This window comes from Ischnura elegans, chromosome 11 (genome assembly GCF_921293095.1).
Source record: "Ischnura elegans chromosome 11, ioIscEleg1.1, whole genome shotgun sequence".
NCBI classification, from domain to species: Eukaryota; Metazoa; Arthropoda; class Insecta; order Odonata; family Coenagrionidae; genus Ischnura; species Ischnura elegans.
The window spans coordinates 60,441,395-60,458,076 of record NC_060256.1 but is presented as its reverse complement, the minus strand read 5'-3'; the positions used below and the strand labels follow the sequence as shown (position 1 = coordinate 60,458,076).

The 16,682-nt window shown below is 37.8% G+C and overlaps 1 protein-coding gene across 1 annotated transcript; it reads right to left on the bottom strand.

The window, feature by feature from the left end:
* Positions 1 to 971: 971 nt before the first annotated feature.
* Positions 972 to 15,031, bottom strand: LOC124168015. Its single transcript, XM_046546096.1, has 4 exons — positions 14,812 to 15,031; positions 4,750 to 10,258; positions 2,939 to 3,309; positions 972 to 1,512 (listed from the first exon to the last, which is right to left on the bottom strand). The coding sequence occupies exon 2, from the start codon at positions 10,248 to 10,250 to the stop codon at positions 4,752 to 4,754; it is 5,499 nt and encodes a 1,832-aa protein (XP_046402052.1). The 5' UTR covers positions 10,251 to 10,258; positions 14,812 to 15,031; the 3' UTR covers positions 972 to 1,512; positions 2,939 to 3,309; positions 4,750 to 4,751.
* Between the last annotated feature and the right edge of the window lie 1,651 nt (positions 15,032 to 16,682).

Here is a 16,682-nt window from a genome sequence, read left to right as displayed (position 1 = left end):
GACAGATCACATCATCATTATATTGATTACGGTCAATACCCATGATCTATATCTTATTTCCTCGGTAAACTTGGATCAATTTGTCCGTCAGCGACGCGAGTGGCGACTTTTGTAAGCCCATTTAAATGCGCGGTGGACAAGGAAATTTTTGTAGGTCGACTTGAGGATCCTCTTTTGTAATATTCATGATACCCCGCATTCAAAATAAAAAAGACGGATGACAAGCGTTGGATTAAACAAGTGGGCGTAACCGGAGTCTTGGCGTAACCAGCGTATTAAACAATTATATGACAGTAATTTCAAAATACCTCTCCGTATAATTAGAAATGGTTAAAAGAATAATCTTAGATATTTATCCAAAGTAATCTAAATTAAATCCAAATATCCTTTGTCTTCACTACTCAATTCCCATTTTACAGATACGTGCTAATGTAAGCTGTACATTTCTGGGGGTGAATACAGGTATAATGTACAAATTTCATCTTTTTTTGCCAAGTGCAAGAATAACTTATTATTTTCTATAACAGTAGTCTACGGTGGCGTAGGGGAACGATCACACTCGGCATTCAATTATAACAGAAGGTAACAGCCCTACGGAAAAAGAAGACAATCTTTGAAACCAACCATAGCATTTGGGATTGACTGGAGTGCAAGCTCTCCGCGTTACAAAAACCGTAAAAAGAAGCCCCTTTCAGGAGGGGATCGCGGTAAATCCATGGAATCTAATGAAATTACTACCCAACAGGCACTTCGCATCTAATTCGTACTGAAGATCAAGCTTATCAGTTTGGGTTTAATCTCCAAAATTTCCTTTAGGGCAAACCACAGATTTTCACCGGCATATTTTGGCAAGTGACATACACATCTGAGTTAAAAGTTTAACTCAAATTGATGATTATCAACTTCATCCTCCAACCAATATGAAATTTCCCATTTGAGAGCATAGATGGAATAATTGAGGTTTTAGAATATTCATTTCATGCTTGAAGTAGTATTTATTTATCATAAAAATACATTTTTGATTACAGCTTGAAAATCACAGGACCTACACTCACTCAAACGAAGATCAATTTCAAACACATTCACAGGACATTCATTAAACAATGAGCAAATGGGGACAAGACTTTCAAATGATCATTAAGCTCTTATAACAGGGGTACATAATGAATATACCTATTCCTATTACACCTGAGGAAGGTATTATGCCAATGTTAGCATAAGTTAAGCCATTTCTTGAAATCTTCCTCATTTAATATTTGCAATTTATCAATGTAATATATATTTAATTGTTGAAGTACACATAGCCCAACCAATTGCAAAAAAAACTCCTCAGGGGGGCATTTTTCTCAGTGGCATTTAAAAATTGCTAATTAAATCCCATTAGAGAAGAGAGACAGCCATAAAAAGAGGGGATTTCTAATAATAGTTCTATGATAAAATCCTATTGCCATTCTCGCTCTTCAGTTGGAATGTAACAACCACAAGTGTGCACCGATGGGTCCATCCCGAACACTGAAAAGAACAAAAACACATTTTCAGGAAACCTGATACCTCCTCACTACAATTTTAAAGGAGTGTTTTTCGTCCTTCTAATATACTGGTTCCAATCATAGCATAGCATAGCATAAGATTAAAATTTCAACATTTCCACAAAAACTACACAATTGATTTACATATTCCCATTATTCTGAATCAAGATACTGATTCTTAGGCTTTTGAAAACCCAAAGAAATGTGATAAAGTTCTAAAAAACATACCCTGAGCTGTTCAAAAATGAGTAATTGAGAATAATTAGCCCAACCATGTAACATCTGTTCTACAGCCAGCAAAAAAAGATGCTACCTTCATATCTACCTCAGAAAGACTCGGGTACCATTAGAGGTTTTTATGATTGATTATTACTACTTTTTTGCACTCATTATCGGGTAACTACTGCAACTGGCATGCAAATAAAGCAAAATAATACACTTGCAACAAGCATTACCACTTTCATATCTGCATGGTCAAAACACCCAAGTAATTGAAATTTCTAACAATGTAAGAATAAAGCATTCACTTCTAATTTCCCATGATAATCCATGGAAACTGACCTACTTTACCTAACTGCGATATATCAACATAATCAATTAAAAATCACTTTCACAGATTTCAATATTAATATACAGTTAAAAAAATAGGAATAAGTTCCACAAACCAAAAATATATACATATCACAAAATGCATTATACAGGGTGTCCCATTTATCTTGACCACCCGAAATAACTTTTTCTCCAGATGCAAATTCAAAAATGTGTCAAGCAAATGTTTATTAGCCGTCAGGGGGACATTAATCAGCATGACTGCCTTCCTAGTAGCTTTGTTATTTACAAAGATATGAACAGCGGTATGTCTTTTTTAAATGGCACCCTATATTTTTTATTCGGCAATTCAACGTACGATGGTTGACTCTGGTTGGCCCTGGTCCGGGGGAAGAGGGGGCCGGATTGTGGCCTCACTCGGGCCAGGTAAAATAAAACCAAGTCAAGTCAATGACTGGTGTGCAATTTACTATGTTTTTATTTGTTCACTGTCAACATCAGCAAGTGGAGTAGTTCCAATACCTGGGTACCTGCACTAAGCGCTAGTGAGTCAGTCATTTTTCATAACCCTGTCTTTATGTTAATGGTCCACTGTGATACATTTTTGAATAAGTCTTTAGGTGGTCAAGATAAATGGAACACCCTGTATAATACCAAACTGTATCATTTGGCTATATTCAAACCTAATAAGCATCAAACATGACCAAGTAAAAAAACAAATAAGACACCTAAAACCTCTATTCTCATATATAATTTAATATTTCACACTGGGTTTTATAGTCACAACACAAAGGTGCAAAGGGTTGTACCATTGGAGGTGATCCTAGCCAAAAATTATTGATTCAAATGAAACTGCTCACCTGTTTGTCATTTGCCAGCAATTCTCTCAGGCTGCTTCAGAGATGATGAAAGCCAAGATATATGAGAATGGCTGGGAATCACACATGAAGTCATTGCAGGCACAGGCAATGTAATAGAGGCCATCAACCCTTAAAACATTCACCTCCAATAGATTAGGATAACAATAGGAAGCACAGTCCAGAATGCTCTTAAGCCGAACCTCAACTTTCTCAAAATCCTCTCTTCATAGACCAGTTTCATACTGGGGAGTTTCTCTTCAAAATGCAGGGTTCCACCAAAGGATTCATTCCTCAAAGCCTCTTGGGGTCATAGGGTACATAAGCAATGAAGTTTTTTCATAATTATTACTTGTCAGCTGAATGGGGAAAACCTAGGGAAAAAAAACAAATGAATTTATAAAAAAAAGCAAAATTGAATGAAGAGGAGGAACTTCTAGAAACATTAGTCAAGATAATTGTGCATAAAAAGACTTTTGGGTAGGTAGCAAGTCTTCTTTACCAAAAGTTTATTTGAAAGGTAAACATTCCACTCTATAGGGTGAAACACCCATTTCTTTTGTGATAACTTAAAAAGAATTTATCAAAAATTGATACAAGCCACGAACCAATCTTGAGTTGACTTACAAATGTCACAGCATATTTAAATACAGACATCATTTGCCATTTACAGGAAAATTATTGTATTATAAATAATTAATACTACATTAATAACAAGTTTAAAGATATTTCTTCACCCTAGAGGCCAGGGATATGCTGGCAACTCATCAACACAGAGAAAATTCTGTTTTGATGCCAAACGGCAGAAAAAAGGCAAGATTTGAGTAAAATATCAACGAGAACTTTGAGACTCGCACATAATAAAAAATAATATTTGTGCAGCTCTTAAGCCTACAATTTGATACATACTTTAAAAAATTAAATTGTAAAATATTTTACCACACACTGGCCCATTTCTGGTGGATTTACACAGTAGGGGATGAGAAATTTTGACAACTAAAAAAGTTCTTTTCCACATACTCCAAAGGTTGTACCGCCCACCACAATAATGATGATACTATTGGACACTTTGGCTTGTTTGTTTCAATATTTTCCTGAATCAGACAGGAGGCTTCCACTAAGTGATAAAACCAGTAATATTAAAAATTATTGATGAGAAATTGGCAAGTTTTTCATTTCAATATTAAGAACTTTCACCAAGTTATGCTGCAGGCAATTTGAGTATTTTGGCTGCGTTCAAAAGAGGTATTGAAGAGGTGGGAGACTTGAAGGAAGTAATTATTTGAAAGAAGGGGTATTAACTAAGTCTATAAATTCCAAAAATTTCAGGGGATTTGATCCCCTGGACCTTACCCTAACTTCCAATGGCCTTAAAGAGGGTTATTTATCTTTTATATAAGTAAAAGATGATATCTATATGTTTGTCTATCATTTGTTTCCATATGGCTGCATGGATTGCAAAGAAAATTAATAAATAGGACATTTCATGCTCCCAAACCCCAATTGCTACTTTCAGTTGTGTTCAACACGTCCTGTGCGTCATTTTCTCATAACCATTTGTTACATCACACCATACAACTTCTACAGTTAGTCACCCTGCTGGGAAGGCACACCTCTTCATGCTGAAAGACCGAGGGGGAGGGAAAGGAAACGAAAATCCTATATGATCATGAAATCCAAGTAAGTTTCCCACTTATCTGGGTACTTTCCTACCCGAGGAACACCAGGTGGCCCGCTAGTTATGTATAAAATATGAGTAAAAAATATAAAATATAATTATGGGATTCAAAATACGTATATGAAAATATAATTACCTTCAAACATGATCAAACAGAGCAGATTTCTTTTGAAGAACTTCAAGAACTGTCTCAGTCACATCATCCAAAGGCACTGAATGTACCATCCACAATGCATCCTCTCCGACTGCCCACCGTGCACCATCATACAGAGCCAGGAAGGCCCATGCATCATCCTGAAACATGGCCCAATGGAAGCCAGTGTCCCTGCGGTCACAATCAATGCTGAAGAGAAGTTCAGCCACCTCTGCCTTTGACAAAATGCTGGACACAACGGAGATAAAACTGGAGAGAAGAATTGAATCTGTCTTTCTCAAAATATTTTCTCCACAGCCCGCCTGCATTAACACTTCAGGGAACAGGAAGTAGATAGATGACCACTCCTTCTTCAGGAACCTCAAAACATACTCCTTCCCCAATATCCTGTGCACAAGACACAATTGCCTCCAGAGCAACACAACATATGCTTTCAACATGATTCCCTTGACCCTCACCTTATTCCAGTGGAAAGTGTTGGTTAGGTATCCTTTATGGTCACAATTCACTGCCACAACAAACGGATGGTACTGTGCCATGGCATCAAAGAACTTAGAATACCCAGCCTGAATGACTGATTCAAATGACTCATCGATTCTCAACCAACTAGTGGACTTGAAGCACAAGGGAGCAAGGTCAACACACTGTACCCCCATACTCTGCATGACTTCCTTGAAACTATTACAGCCAGCAAAGAGAATTTCCTGAAGCATGTACACCACACGAGGGGACTGATAGTTGTGGAAGCTCAACAAGAAGTACTGACTTCCTGATTTGTCAGTGCTCAGCAACAGCTGAGCAACTTCCATCACATTTAGGTAGCCTGAGCTAAAGAGACCCTGCAGCCAATCCACAAAAGCCTCCGAGACTGTTGTATATGGGTCCTGCACACCAGAAAAGCCATCAAACAAGAACTTTTTGCATTCACTTTCATTCAATTCATCCTGGAACAATTGCCAAACAAAAGGAAGAGTGTTGGGATGAGAAAAGTTCCTAAAGGCAGCAAACAAGGGGCCTCTTTCCTTTCTATCTTTCCTGCTCAGAAACTCTTTCCTCCTTCCACTGGTGACTAGCCTTTTCTCCAAGTATCTCCACATCCCCTGGACTTCATCCACACCGCACTTTTCAATAACACCCTTCCAAGCAAGGGAAAAGCTATCCTTCTCTGAAATGTATTCCAGAAAGCTTTCATTACTGAAGACAATATTGGAAAGTGAAACAAGAGCAAAAAATGCATGGACAGCAATATTGGTAATGAGTTCCCCATTGTCAAAGATATTCTCCTTCATTGTCACTGGAAAGGCATTTCCATGCTTGGCAAGATAGTCGAACATAGCAACAAAATGTTCTTTTCCTGCTGTTTCCTTCCAAAGAGATGATTCACTGATACCCATCCACCACAATCCATCTTCTGCTATGAAACGGTTTAGGAAAGATGTCAGTCTATAATTTTCCACAACACGAAGTAAAGAAGAAAGAAGTTTAAGGTGTTGCAGTGGTAGTTGTCGCTGCTGGGAATATACCTGCATTGTGCTCTGCTTGATACAGTGGCCACAAAGGTTGATCGAATTCCGGCATTTCATCCCAGGGACGTTAGGCAGTTGTATTGGCAAGGTTTTTATATCCCACAAAGGTGTACTGAAGATCACTTCTGAAGCTGTCTCCCTGGAATTTTCCAACAAGTAGCGAAGAATGCCCTCATGATGTTCAACTATGCTGGTGTACAGGCACTTCTGTATAGCCTCAACAAGCCTGTCCACAGAAGGAATGGCTGACCTGCATAAGGACGATACTTTCCAGTCACTTAACTCCACGAAATCTCTAGACAGCTTCTTTTCATACTCTGAACATAACAGGCTGTCAATGAACTGGCGAACTTTTTCAAATTTCCCATCAAGCAACACCTGCTGCAACCATGCCAATGTCACTTTTCTTTTCTTGGCCTTTTCTAACAACCAAAGGGAGAACAAGTACTCCCCAAAAGTCTTGTGAACAAACATCACAGATCCAGATCTTTCGACAACAATCCCAATTCGCAGTATGTGAGGCAGTTCATGCATTGTCAGTTTATGTTCTTTTTCTTCTAGGAAATAGAAAACTGAGAACTTCTTAAGTAATTCATATGCAGTCACCTTGAATAATGCCTCCTTACTATCTCCAGCAACATAATCAAGAGCTTTTGCCTTTTCTTTGCTGTAAAGTTTAATCTTCAAATCAACAAACCTTTTGTACAACTGAGGTAGGCTCAAAGAATTTGGAAAGTTGAAGTTCTCTTCAAAAGCCACAGATGCAAACATCCAAGCATGAAGAGGAGTTTCTGAGAAATCTACTTCACCCTGGGCAACAAACTTTCCACCTGCTATCAAAATCTCAGCAAGCTTCACAAAACTAACTGGCTTAAAGCGAGATTTTTCTCTCACATTCGCAAGCATTTTGAGGTCTTCCAACAAGGACGCAATTCCACATTCAATTACCGAGTCGTAGTGAGACTGAAGACTTGCTGTAATAGAGTGAACTTTTTCTGCTCTCTCTTCACAAGGCAACATCTTGAGGGAAGCATTCCATTCCGCATCTAGAAACTTAATTTGTTCAGATCGATCAAAAGGAACAAATGAGTATGCCAATGTGAACAGGCCATCTTCCAAATCAGATGACTCATGGGTCCTAGTTGCAATACACAGCTTTGCATCCATGACACGAGTCAGAGACTTAAGGAGTGCCATAACTTTTAGTTTGTAATTTGGGCATATTTCATCAAAGGCATCAAAAATTATGATAACTCTTCCTTTGATATGGCAGAGGGTGTTGAATACTCTCTTCTCGATGGATGTACTCCCTGCCTTCAACAATTCATAGACTAAGTCCACAGCCATTTGAGGATAGCTTACCATTTCAGCCTCGCTCCAGCTTTTGATCCGTTCTTCATGAAGAGGAAGGTCAACTACTCCAACCCAGCAATGAGGCTGCTTCTTCTTCAAGATGCGAGCTGTCTCATTCATGAAAACAGACTTGCCACTTCCCGGCACATCAGATATAACGTATGCTTCACTTTGTCCAGAATTGCTGCATTTTAAAATATCATATCCTGTGCATTCCCATTTGATATTTTCTGGATTTTCCAAAACTTGAGACCACTTCAGAGAACAGTCATGAATAAATCTCTCTCTCACCCGAGTGAAAAAATGGGCAAAGTGCCAATTTCCTCTAATTCTACCAGAAATCCTTCCGAGCTCCTCAGCCAAACTAGTGGTTATCTCAACAATAATTATGCAACGTATGCCTTCAGGGACAATTGTTCCATCCCAAACATGCACCTGGTTGAAGCCAGCTTCCACAAGGTACCTTTCTTCCACATTGCAAAAGAAAAAAACATCCTTGGTCCTTTTCTTGAAAAACTCCATGCTAAACTCAATGCGACTTACTCTAAGCTTGCGAGGAACAAAGCATTCCGGGTGACTGTGCAGAAGTTCTTTCCTCTTCTGCAGCAATGATTCAAATGGCTTTCCCAACAGAACCTGCTCATCAATTACTGTCGAAATTTCATCCACACCAAAAAATGTCTTCACATTATTCCCTATGTCTTCAGTATCCACCATGCTGCTGATCAAGCTTCGAATGGTTGTGCAAAAACCACCAAAATCAACCACCTTTTCCAATATCCAATCCTTAGTGGTGTCTGACAAGTCATTCCAGGCATAGTCAATGTCAGTTCCATTAGGCAGACAATAAAATTCCTTGGGGATCACAAAAATTATCCTGTGAACCAATGATTCCAGCTTCCTAGCCATGCACTCCCATTTACTACAAATAGAGGTTGCACGACAGAAGAACGGCTGCTGATCTTTCTGATCCCATACCAGAGCCAATTTCTTTATTTCTCCACGGCAAACAGCATAGCTGAAATATTCACCGGCTGCCTGGAACTTTGACCAATCCACCACAGTTATATCATCTCCAAAGGACAATTTCAAGTGGCTGACAGCTAGTTTCAAGTTGGATACCTTCATTACAGCCAGCTTGTTATGCTGACAAGTCTGGACAGATTTATCATAGGAAGGACTGACACTGATATTTTTATCATAGACAGTTGACAACAACTTGAAGTACCTAAGTACCTGACTTCTCGCAACCATGTTGGCTGATCTGTTCCCAGAAATGTGTTGTCTGATTGCTGGAGCCACATACTCAGCATAGAAATTTAGCAGCTCTGGAGCCTGCTCCCTCAACTGGCAAAGTCCATCTAGTGACTCACTGAGTTCATTGCCTAAAATCATGTATTTCACCATCATCTCAGGGACTCTAACAATTAACTCAAGAGACATCTCTGGAAGTGTGCCAGCAGCCCTCTGAATTATCCTGTCACACTTCTTCAAACGTTCTTCACACATTACCTTCTCAATAACATCTCGGTATTTCAACTCAGTATCCAAGTCCCCCATTTTAAAAGGAAGTCCTTGATTCTTGAATACAAGAGCCAGAACTTGATGGGTTAACTCATGCATCAAATTGCTTACCACGTCAGAATGATCAAATTCACTTGATTCCATTGCAGCCACATATATCCTGTCCATCTTCAAGTCTGTCAATCCATAAATATGACATACCATATTTGTAGGGTGCATATTTTGAACGTCAGTAGATGAAAAATCAAATACTATCTCTAAGGAGTCATCATCCTGAAGACACATGAGAATTTCAGACCCAAATTCTACCTTATCTATTTCCCGAAAGTACTGCTCCACCTTTTCTCCAAATTCTTCCGAGTCTTCTCCTTCCCTTAAATACACCATCGACTTGGCCACCATCTTCTGCACATGACAGCCAGTAAGTGGAACAAAATACTTTCCAATAGCAAAGTGGAAAGCATCATCATTCTCAAAGCATTTCATTGACTCCTCCTCATCACTGTTGGCATATGCAAAACCTGAGGCTCTAAGCAAAGCCCAAACATCAAATTTCTCTGCATTACCAGCTACATACAATGCTGATAATCCATGAGAATTGACCCAATATCTTGGAGCATCACGTTTATTATCAGCTTTCTTCAAATATTCCTCAACAGAGTCTGGTGTTCCCTCTATTAGCATCTTATGAAATCCATCCCTCTCCACAAAAAATTGTCCAATTCCATCACTCTTCAGGTCATCCAATGTTTTATTGGGATCTTCCTTCATGGAAAATGGAAGAAGGGAGTCCCATTGAAGAAGTAATAGAGTCACTTCCAGATTATTGCCAGCCAAGGAATGATCAACTGCTCTCAGTCCTCTCCTGTCCACCGCATTAACTTCTGCCCCGCATTTCAGAAGAAAGTCAACGTAATCTCTGGAGCCTTCTCTTGCCGCCAACATCAACCGAGTGGTTCCCAAGTCGTCGACTGCCTGGCAAACATACTTCCATTTCTCAGGTGGAAGGATTAATCTCTCCCTACCTCGTACCAGGTTGTATCTGATTCCCACCTCATCCTCTAAAGTCTCCATGTCCATGATCACATCTGAGAGAGAAGCAGAAGAGATTCATGACAGACACTCCTTCATTTGGGAGTACAATGACAGCAAAACATGGGAAAAACAAGCCATATTAATAAATACTGAAGCAAAATGGGCATTAACCTTTTGCTATACCTTTCACCTACACAAAATGTACATGTATGAGTGTACAGGTGACTGTGAGAAAAAATACCAGCGCGTTTAACTATCTCATCCTGCCTCCTTCCATCGCCCTATCTTATCTTTATGGTTCAAATTACCTCTTTATATGGAGGGGCAGTTGGTCCTGCCTTTTTACACAAACCAGTCCCTCCCATAAAGTAAATAGGGCCCATCCCATCATCACAAGGAACAAACCTATCCTATCTATCTATATAGCTACATAACTGCTTACAGGAACTTTGTTCTGTCTACTAATCATACTTTTTCTCATTTTATATAATTATAACTTTTTATAAGAAACTTAAAGTTATTAACAAAATAAGAAATCTCTTTAAATGAATAAGGTCATGATAAGGTTGTAAAACTTTTGATTATAAAATTAAATCCACTCAGAAAATACAATTTCAAATTAAGTAATAAATTAAGCAATCATGGAAAGAGAAAATTAAATACCTGAATAAAAGATTATTAAAATGAAGATCTAAATTCATACAGAGGTTATCAGAGGTTATTCAAGGAATATCTGCTGACTAGCAAGAGCCTTGCCTTGAGTATACCTTGCCTTGCCTTGAGTATACCTTGATAGTCACAACCAGAAAACCCTGGTTTAAGTCCGAGGGGGAAATACCGGCCAATGCAAATGATTTTTCTTATTTTTTTTTAGGCTATTTATTTGAACCTATGATCAAGTCATAATTTAGCATATTACCTGCATACGATACAACTTAGTAGGGAAATATATCATTTATGACTGAACCTCATAAACTATGTACAGCCATTTTCCACCTAAGCAAATGTTTAATATGAACAGTTCGAATTTTTACAGCTTCATTAGGAGAGATACTTAATCAGAAATATTGCAATGCTTTCAACAGTGCTGAGAAATTCCACCAGAGTGGAATCACACTTGCCATTTAAAAGAGATAAACGCATATCTCTTATCTTCCACCCCAAAGGATGTTCAGAGGGATAAGAGTAAGATAAAGGCGGAGGAAGAGGATGCAAGTTTTTTTTAATGGAATGGCTACATATTAGTTGCCATTAAGAAGAAAGAAGAATATCATAGGACATGGGTAACAAATTATGTACACAGCTAACGACGCTGATATGTGCTAAAAAGCTTATTTACTAAGATTTTGACCAAGCAAACATCTTCCTGGACAGAAAAAATTATCACATTACTTCACTCACCGGTCTCAACTTACAAAAAATTAATGTCAAATATACGTTAAACTTTAACCTCCTACAATGTGAACGAAATATTCAATTAGCTGTAAAATCATGTCTCCTAACAATTACCCCACTAACACAATATATCACTGATTTTAAAACAAAGCTAAGAGTAGTCTAATGTGCAAGCAGAAGTAGTGTTGGGAGCAATATAATTTTACTGGTAATTGATTTTTTCCTTCACATTTTATACAAGAGGCGTAGAGCCCAACTCCCCCATTGTATGTTTATACATGACTTCTAATTTGTTTCCCAAATGCAGTCACATTAATGACATTTTCTAGTGCAAGCCCATGTAAGAGGAAAACCTTAATCTTGGTTACTGAAGGCAGAAAGCAGGGACATGAAATTGTGATAGAGCAAAAATGGGGGCTTCAGGAATACATAACATTATAAATCATTACATACCCTCAATCGTGCACAATATTTTCAGATCACATTGAATGTATGAAGAAATTAAAGAAAAAATACTCATCTCTTTTAATCAAATTTTTAAATTAATCTCTTGGATATTTTTTACATAAAATACTGTTTATTGCTATTCAAATAGCTAGTGACAAACTGTATTCCTACACAATTTTTGAAAAAAAAACAACTCTTCTTCCTTGTCTGCAAAAAACTGCAGCAAATAACCAATGAAAGGCTGTGAAAGAAAGACAAATGCATTTTCCTGGGGCCTGCCACTACTCTCAGCAGCCTAGTTTATAATTAGGTATGACTTTTAAGTATAAATCAAATATCAAAGGATAGAAAAAAGGCAATTGGAAGACAGTTATTAATCTATATTCATCGCCCTGAAAACAGCTCCTTTAAGGCCTTCTACATCAGGGGATATAATGTGTAACAATGACTATCGCAGAAACAATGACTATCGCAGACAACCATGTCCACAGTGGGTACTACCTACCCAGGCGGGACTCGAACCCGCGACCTTTGGTTTGAAAGATGAGGACTTTACCCCACACCCGCCGAGGCCACTAAGTTCAGTGATGCTGCTAATCATGGTTCAGGGCCCCAATGCAGGCTATTTTATCTTTCAAGAAAAACAAAAACCCTTATGGGTGAGCGGTATAAATATACTGGGGATTGCAGGAAGGGTATTGCACAGCCCTCCAAAAAGCTTATATCATCCAAATGCACAGAGTAGAGAAGGTCACCTACTTAGCAGTGGAGCAGTAGTGGAACAGGTGATCCTGTTACCCCTTCTCAAATTCAGCCATGGCAACTTAGATATTGGTACAAAAATCATGAACTCACATGAACCTTTCTGTCCACTTAAAGGAAGTTTTTCGCTTCAGCATCTACCTATCCAAAAAACTCTTTAACTATCACTGAATTCTCATACAAATTCTTCTTAGGCTGCATAATTAACTGTCGTATAACTGGGGCCACTCTAATATACTGAAGGCATACGCAAAATTTCATAGTTGACCATGAACATTTTAAAAATAAACCCACCACAGCTTATCCACCACCACCTACAACTGGTAATTAGAAAATAATCTCCCACTCCATAAGTTTTATAATGAGCATTACCAAATACTTTTTGGCTTAGTCACAATTTTTTTTCCTAATCACCACCAACAATCACAGAATTATAAAATACATTTTGCTAAGGATATTTAAGAATGAATTTTATTTTGTTTCAACCCAAATTCAGTGCCTGATGAAATATTCTGATAAGAGGGTAAAATAGACTGAGGCCAGCACATAAAGTTGATTCATAAAACAAATGTATGAATTTCAAAAAAGACAACAAAGGAATTTTACAATGCCATGTATAATTTCCACTTTGACAGAGATCCCTACTTGATTGCTTTGTGGAGGGCACTTCAAGTGCAGTTCTCTGTCCGTTGTATATGCCGTAGTTCCCTTCGTGCCTTCCGTTAACAGCAAGCTAATGCAGACACCAGATTTCTCTACAAGCTACCTTCTCTAAGGCAATGACCTTAAATGTTATCTGGCTAGAGGTGCGGTAAAGTCCTTGCCTTCTCCAAAAACATAGTTAAACATCAATAAGTCAGAAGTGTGTATCACCATGAGGATATCAGTACCAGTTCTAAGAAAGCATCCCACATTATTGTGTGATACCATATAAGCTAATAGAACAGAGAAAAGTACATACTTATGTAATCATTTATCATTAAACGAGATGATAGCTGAAGGAAGGTTGTGGGAAGACAATAAGAAAAAGTAAAGCATTCCAAAAAGCAAAATACCTACATAAGGAGTAATCTTACTTGTGGATGAATATCTGATTGAATAAAGTTTTTACAAAGAATAAGAATTTTAGGAAGAATTAAAAACAAGAAGTTTAGGGCGAATGATACGAAAAAGTAACTGTCCATATCACAAAAAATAGAGGAGTTAAATGAAGTTGGTTCTGAAATGCTATTACATTGATGTAAATACATACAAATAATATTATCACTAGTATAATTTTCAGCAAGCATATAGGAAGGGAGTATTTCGCTTAGGCCCAGTTAGTGAAAGATAACCTCCTTTTTAAAATACAATTTGCATCTGTTTAAACTGGCTAGTATTATCCTTCAATGTAACCAGCAAACACCGTTTCCTGTCACATATTTCTTCATAGCCGAAGCGTGAGGTAAAGAGTAATGCTTTTATGAACAAAAATGAACTATCAAAGTTACAGATACTCTTCCATCGCACGAGGACTAAAAGAATATATGTATGCGGCAACAAACGAACATGTTAGCAAGATAACAGTATAGGAGCCGTTATTCGGTCTACTAACTCATTGAAAAACTAGTCCATTATGTTTGCTGGATAGCCATCAATATAAAAACTGATATAATAAATTACTACATAACAAAAGCAGAGGTCAATGGATAGCTCAACAATCTAGCACAGAAAATAATTAAACATAGTTATAAATTTCCACAAATGCTACAGACATTAAGTGTATCTATCTGAATTATTCATTTCTTTATAAGGCCAAAATAAGTACATAAATACGAAAGCAAAACAATCCTGCGAAAACAATGATTCTCGAGCTTCTTTATGCACGAAAGTATTTTTAGCACTACGAAGGGTAATGTCTAATTATGAATGAAAATGGATCTTATATTCACAAACTAGGACTTCCCAGAAAATAAAGGCAACGCCCGAAATTGAATGCTGATAAGAAAGAGCTAATACTCACAGAATACAACCGGTGTCAGGTATCGAAGGACAACTCCAGCACTGCTTCGTGGACCGCTGTCTTGCAAGTGAGATGTATTCCACTCAACACAGGATTATATTTAACAATTTTCCTGGATCTGAGGCTTCCCGATAATTCGGGGAATCCCTGAGACCCACTCATTCTCGACACCCGAAAATAAAATGTAAAAACACGCTGACCCCACTGAAGCTCTTCCAACTTTTCCTCCTCTGGAACCGGACGAGCTACGGTAGAGACAACCAAAAAAATCAGCTGTTTCGTCTTTCTTCGGATTGAGCGCCATGTTGTATCAACCTAACGGCGGGAATTTTAACTTTTAGATAAAAGTCCCACGTCAATTTTATAGATATAACTCAAGTGTGATAGGATTTATTGGTAATCAAATGATAGAATGGGTTTATAATTATATGTGTTGATACACATGATCTTATATTTTGTATTTTTATGCAATTTTGCAAAATGCGAAACTGCAGATCTTACTGGCACCGGTAATCTCTGTGCTTACGTGGTTGCAATCCTGATCTAATTCAACATCGACACCACATGGTACATTCGGATCGATAGCACCATACTTGCAAGCCTCCCCTCAGACTAAAATTCAAATATTGCAAGGATCAAATGTTAATCTCATTAATTATGGGAGCCAATCCATCAGGGACAGAAGAAAATGATTGGTTAAGCAATCTGCAACACCATTCTATTTTCAAAAATCCATGAATAGGTATATTACAAAAATCATTTTTTCGAGTTAAATGGCATGCTTAACACAAGTAATGAACATATGGACATAAATATACTTGTCAAAAAGAAAGATCAGAAAGTAGTGTATTTTAAACTTATGAAAGATAAGAAAACTATTCTGAACTGCCGATGCCTAAAAAATAACTACCCAGTAAACACGTATGACTCATGCATGAGGTCATAAAGAAGTCTGACGAATTTGTAGGACTCCTACAAAAGAGTCCCAAATGGCCTCATAATGATGTCTCCGTGAGGTCATATGCACTCGTATAGGAATTCTTTTCGCGGCCTCACACGACTCTGAAGGAGCTCATACGAGAGGTCTTATAGGACTCCTACAACAGTTCCAATATGATATAGGCGCAAATGTGGCGCCTCCACGTGTGTGATAATGGAACTACCTGGAGAACCAGAAAAATTACCCACTTCGTAATAATTCCGATAGATGGCTTTGAAATATCCTACAAAAACGCCGGGGCACCTACCAGCCCATTAATTAAGATCTCAAAATACTTTACGCACCTTTATTTAAGAAAACTCTCCGATGACATAAGTACCCGACGTATCCAATTAAAATAAAGCAAAATAATACATCTAATTAGAACCATAGGTGGAAATAAGGCAGAAAAAGAAAATGGAATAGACAACTTCATGATATTTATAAATTTATTCTTCATAATATTAAGTCAATAAACAAACATAACGAGTTTTTGAATTCTTCCTCTCTGCATACTTTACGCGGTCTCCGCTTGATACAGCCACTGCCTCTCCACTCTCTCCAAGGCGACACTACTTGCTAATGTCGGGTTCCATTTCATAACAGGGGCTGAAAAAAAACATTGAACTTAAGTTTGTTGAGAGTTATAATTGATAACATCAAATAAACCAGATAAAGACTATTTATCTCATTAGCAGTCCCTAAATACTCCCAGGGCCGGTTTTAGCACCGAAGATGACCGTTTTAACTTGGTTAATTTTAGGAGTAACCGAATTAGTGAACTACTTTTGATTAATTCTCTTACACTTAATAACATTCCTATTGCATTAGAATGCACTTAGAAGTTAACTTAAATACATGGTGAACGTTATTTCCATGCTTTATCGTTCCA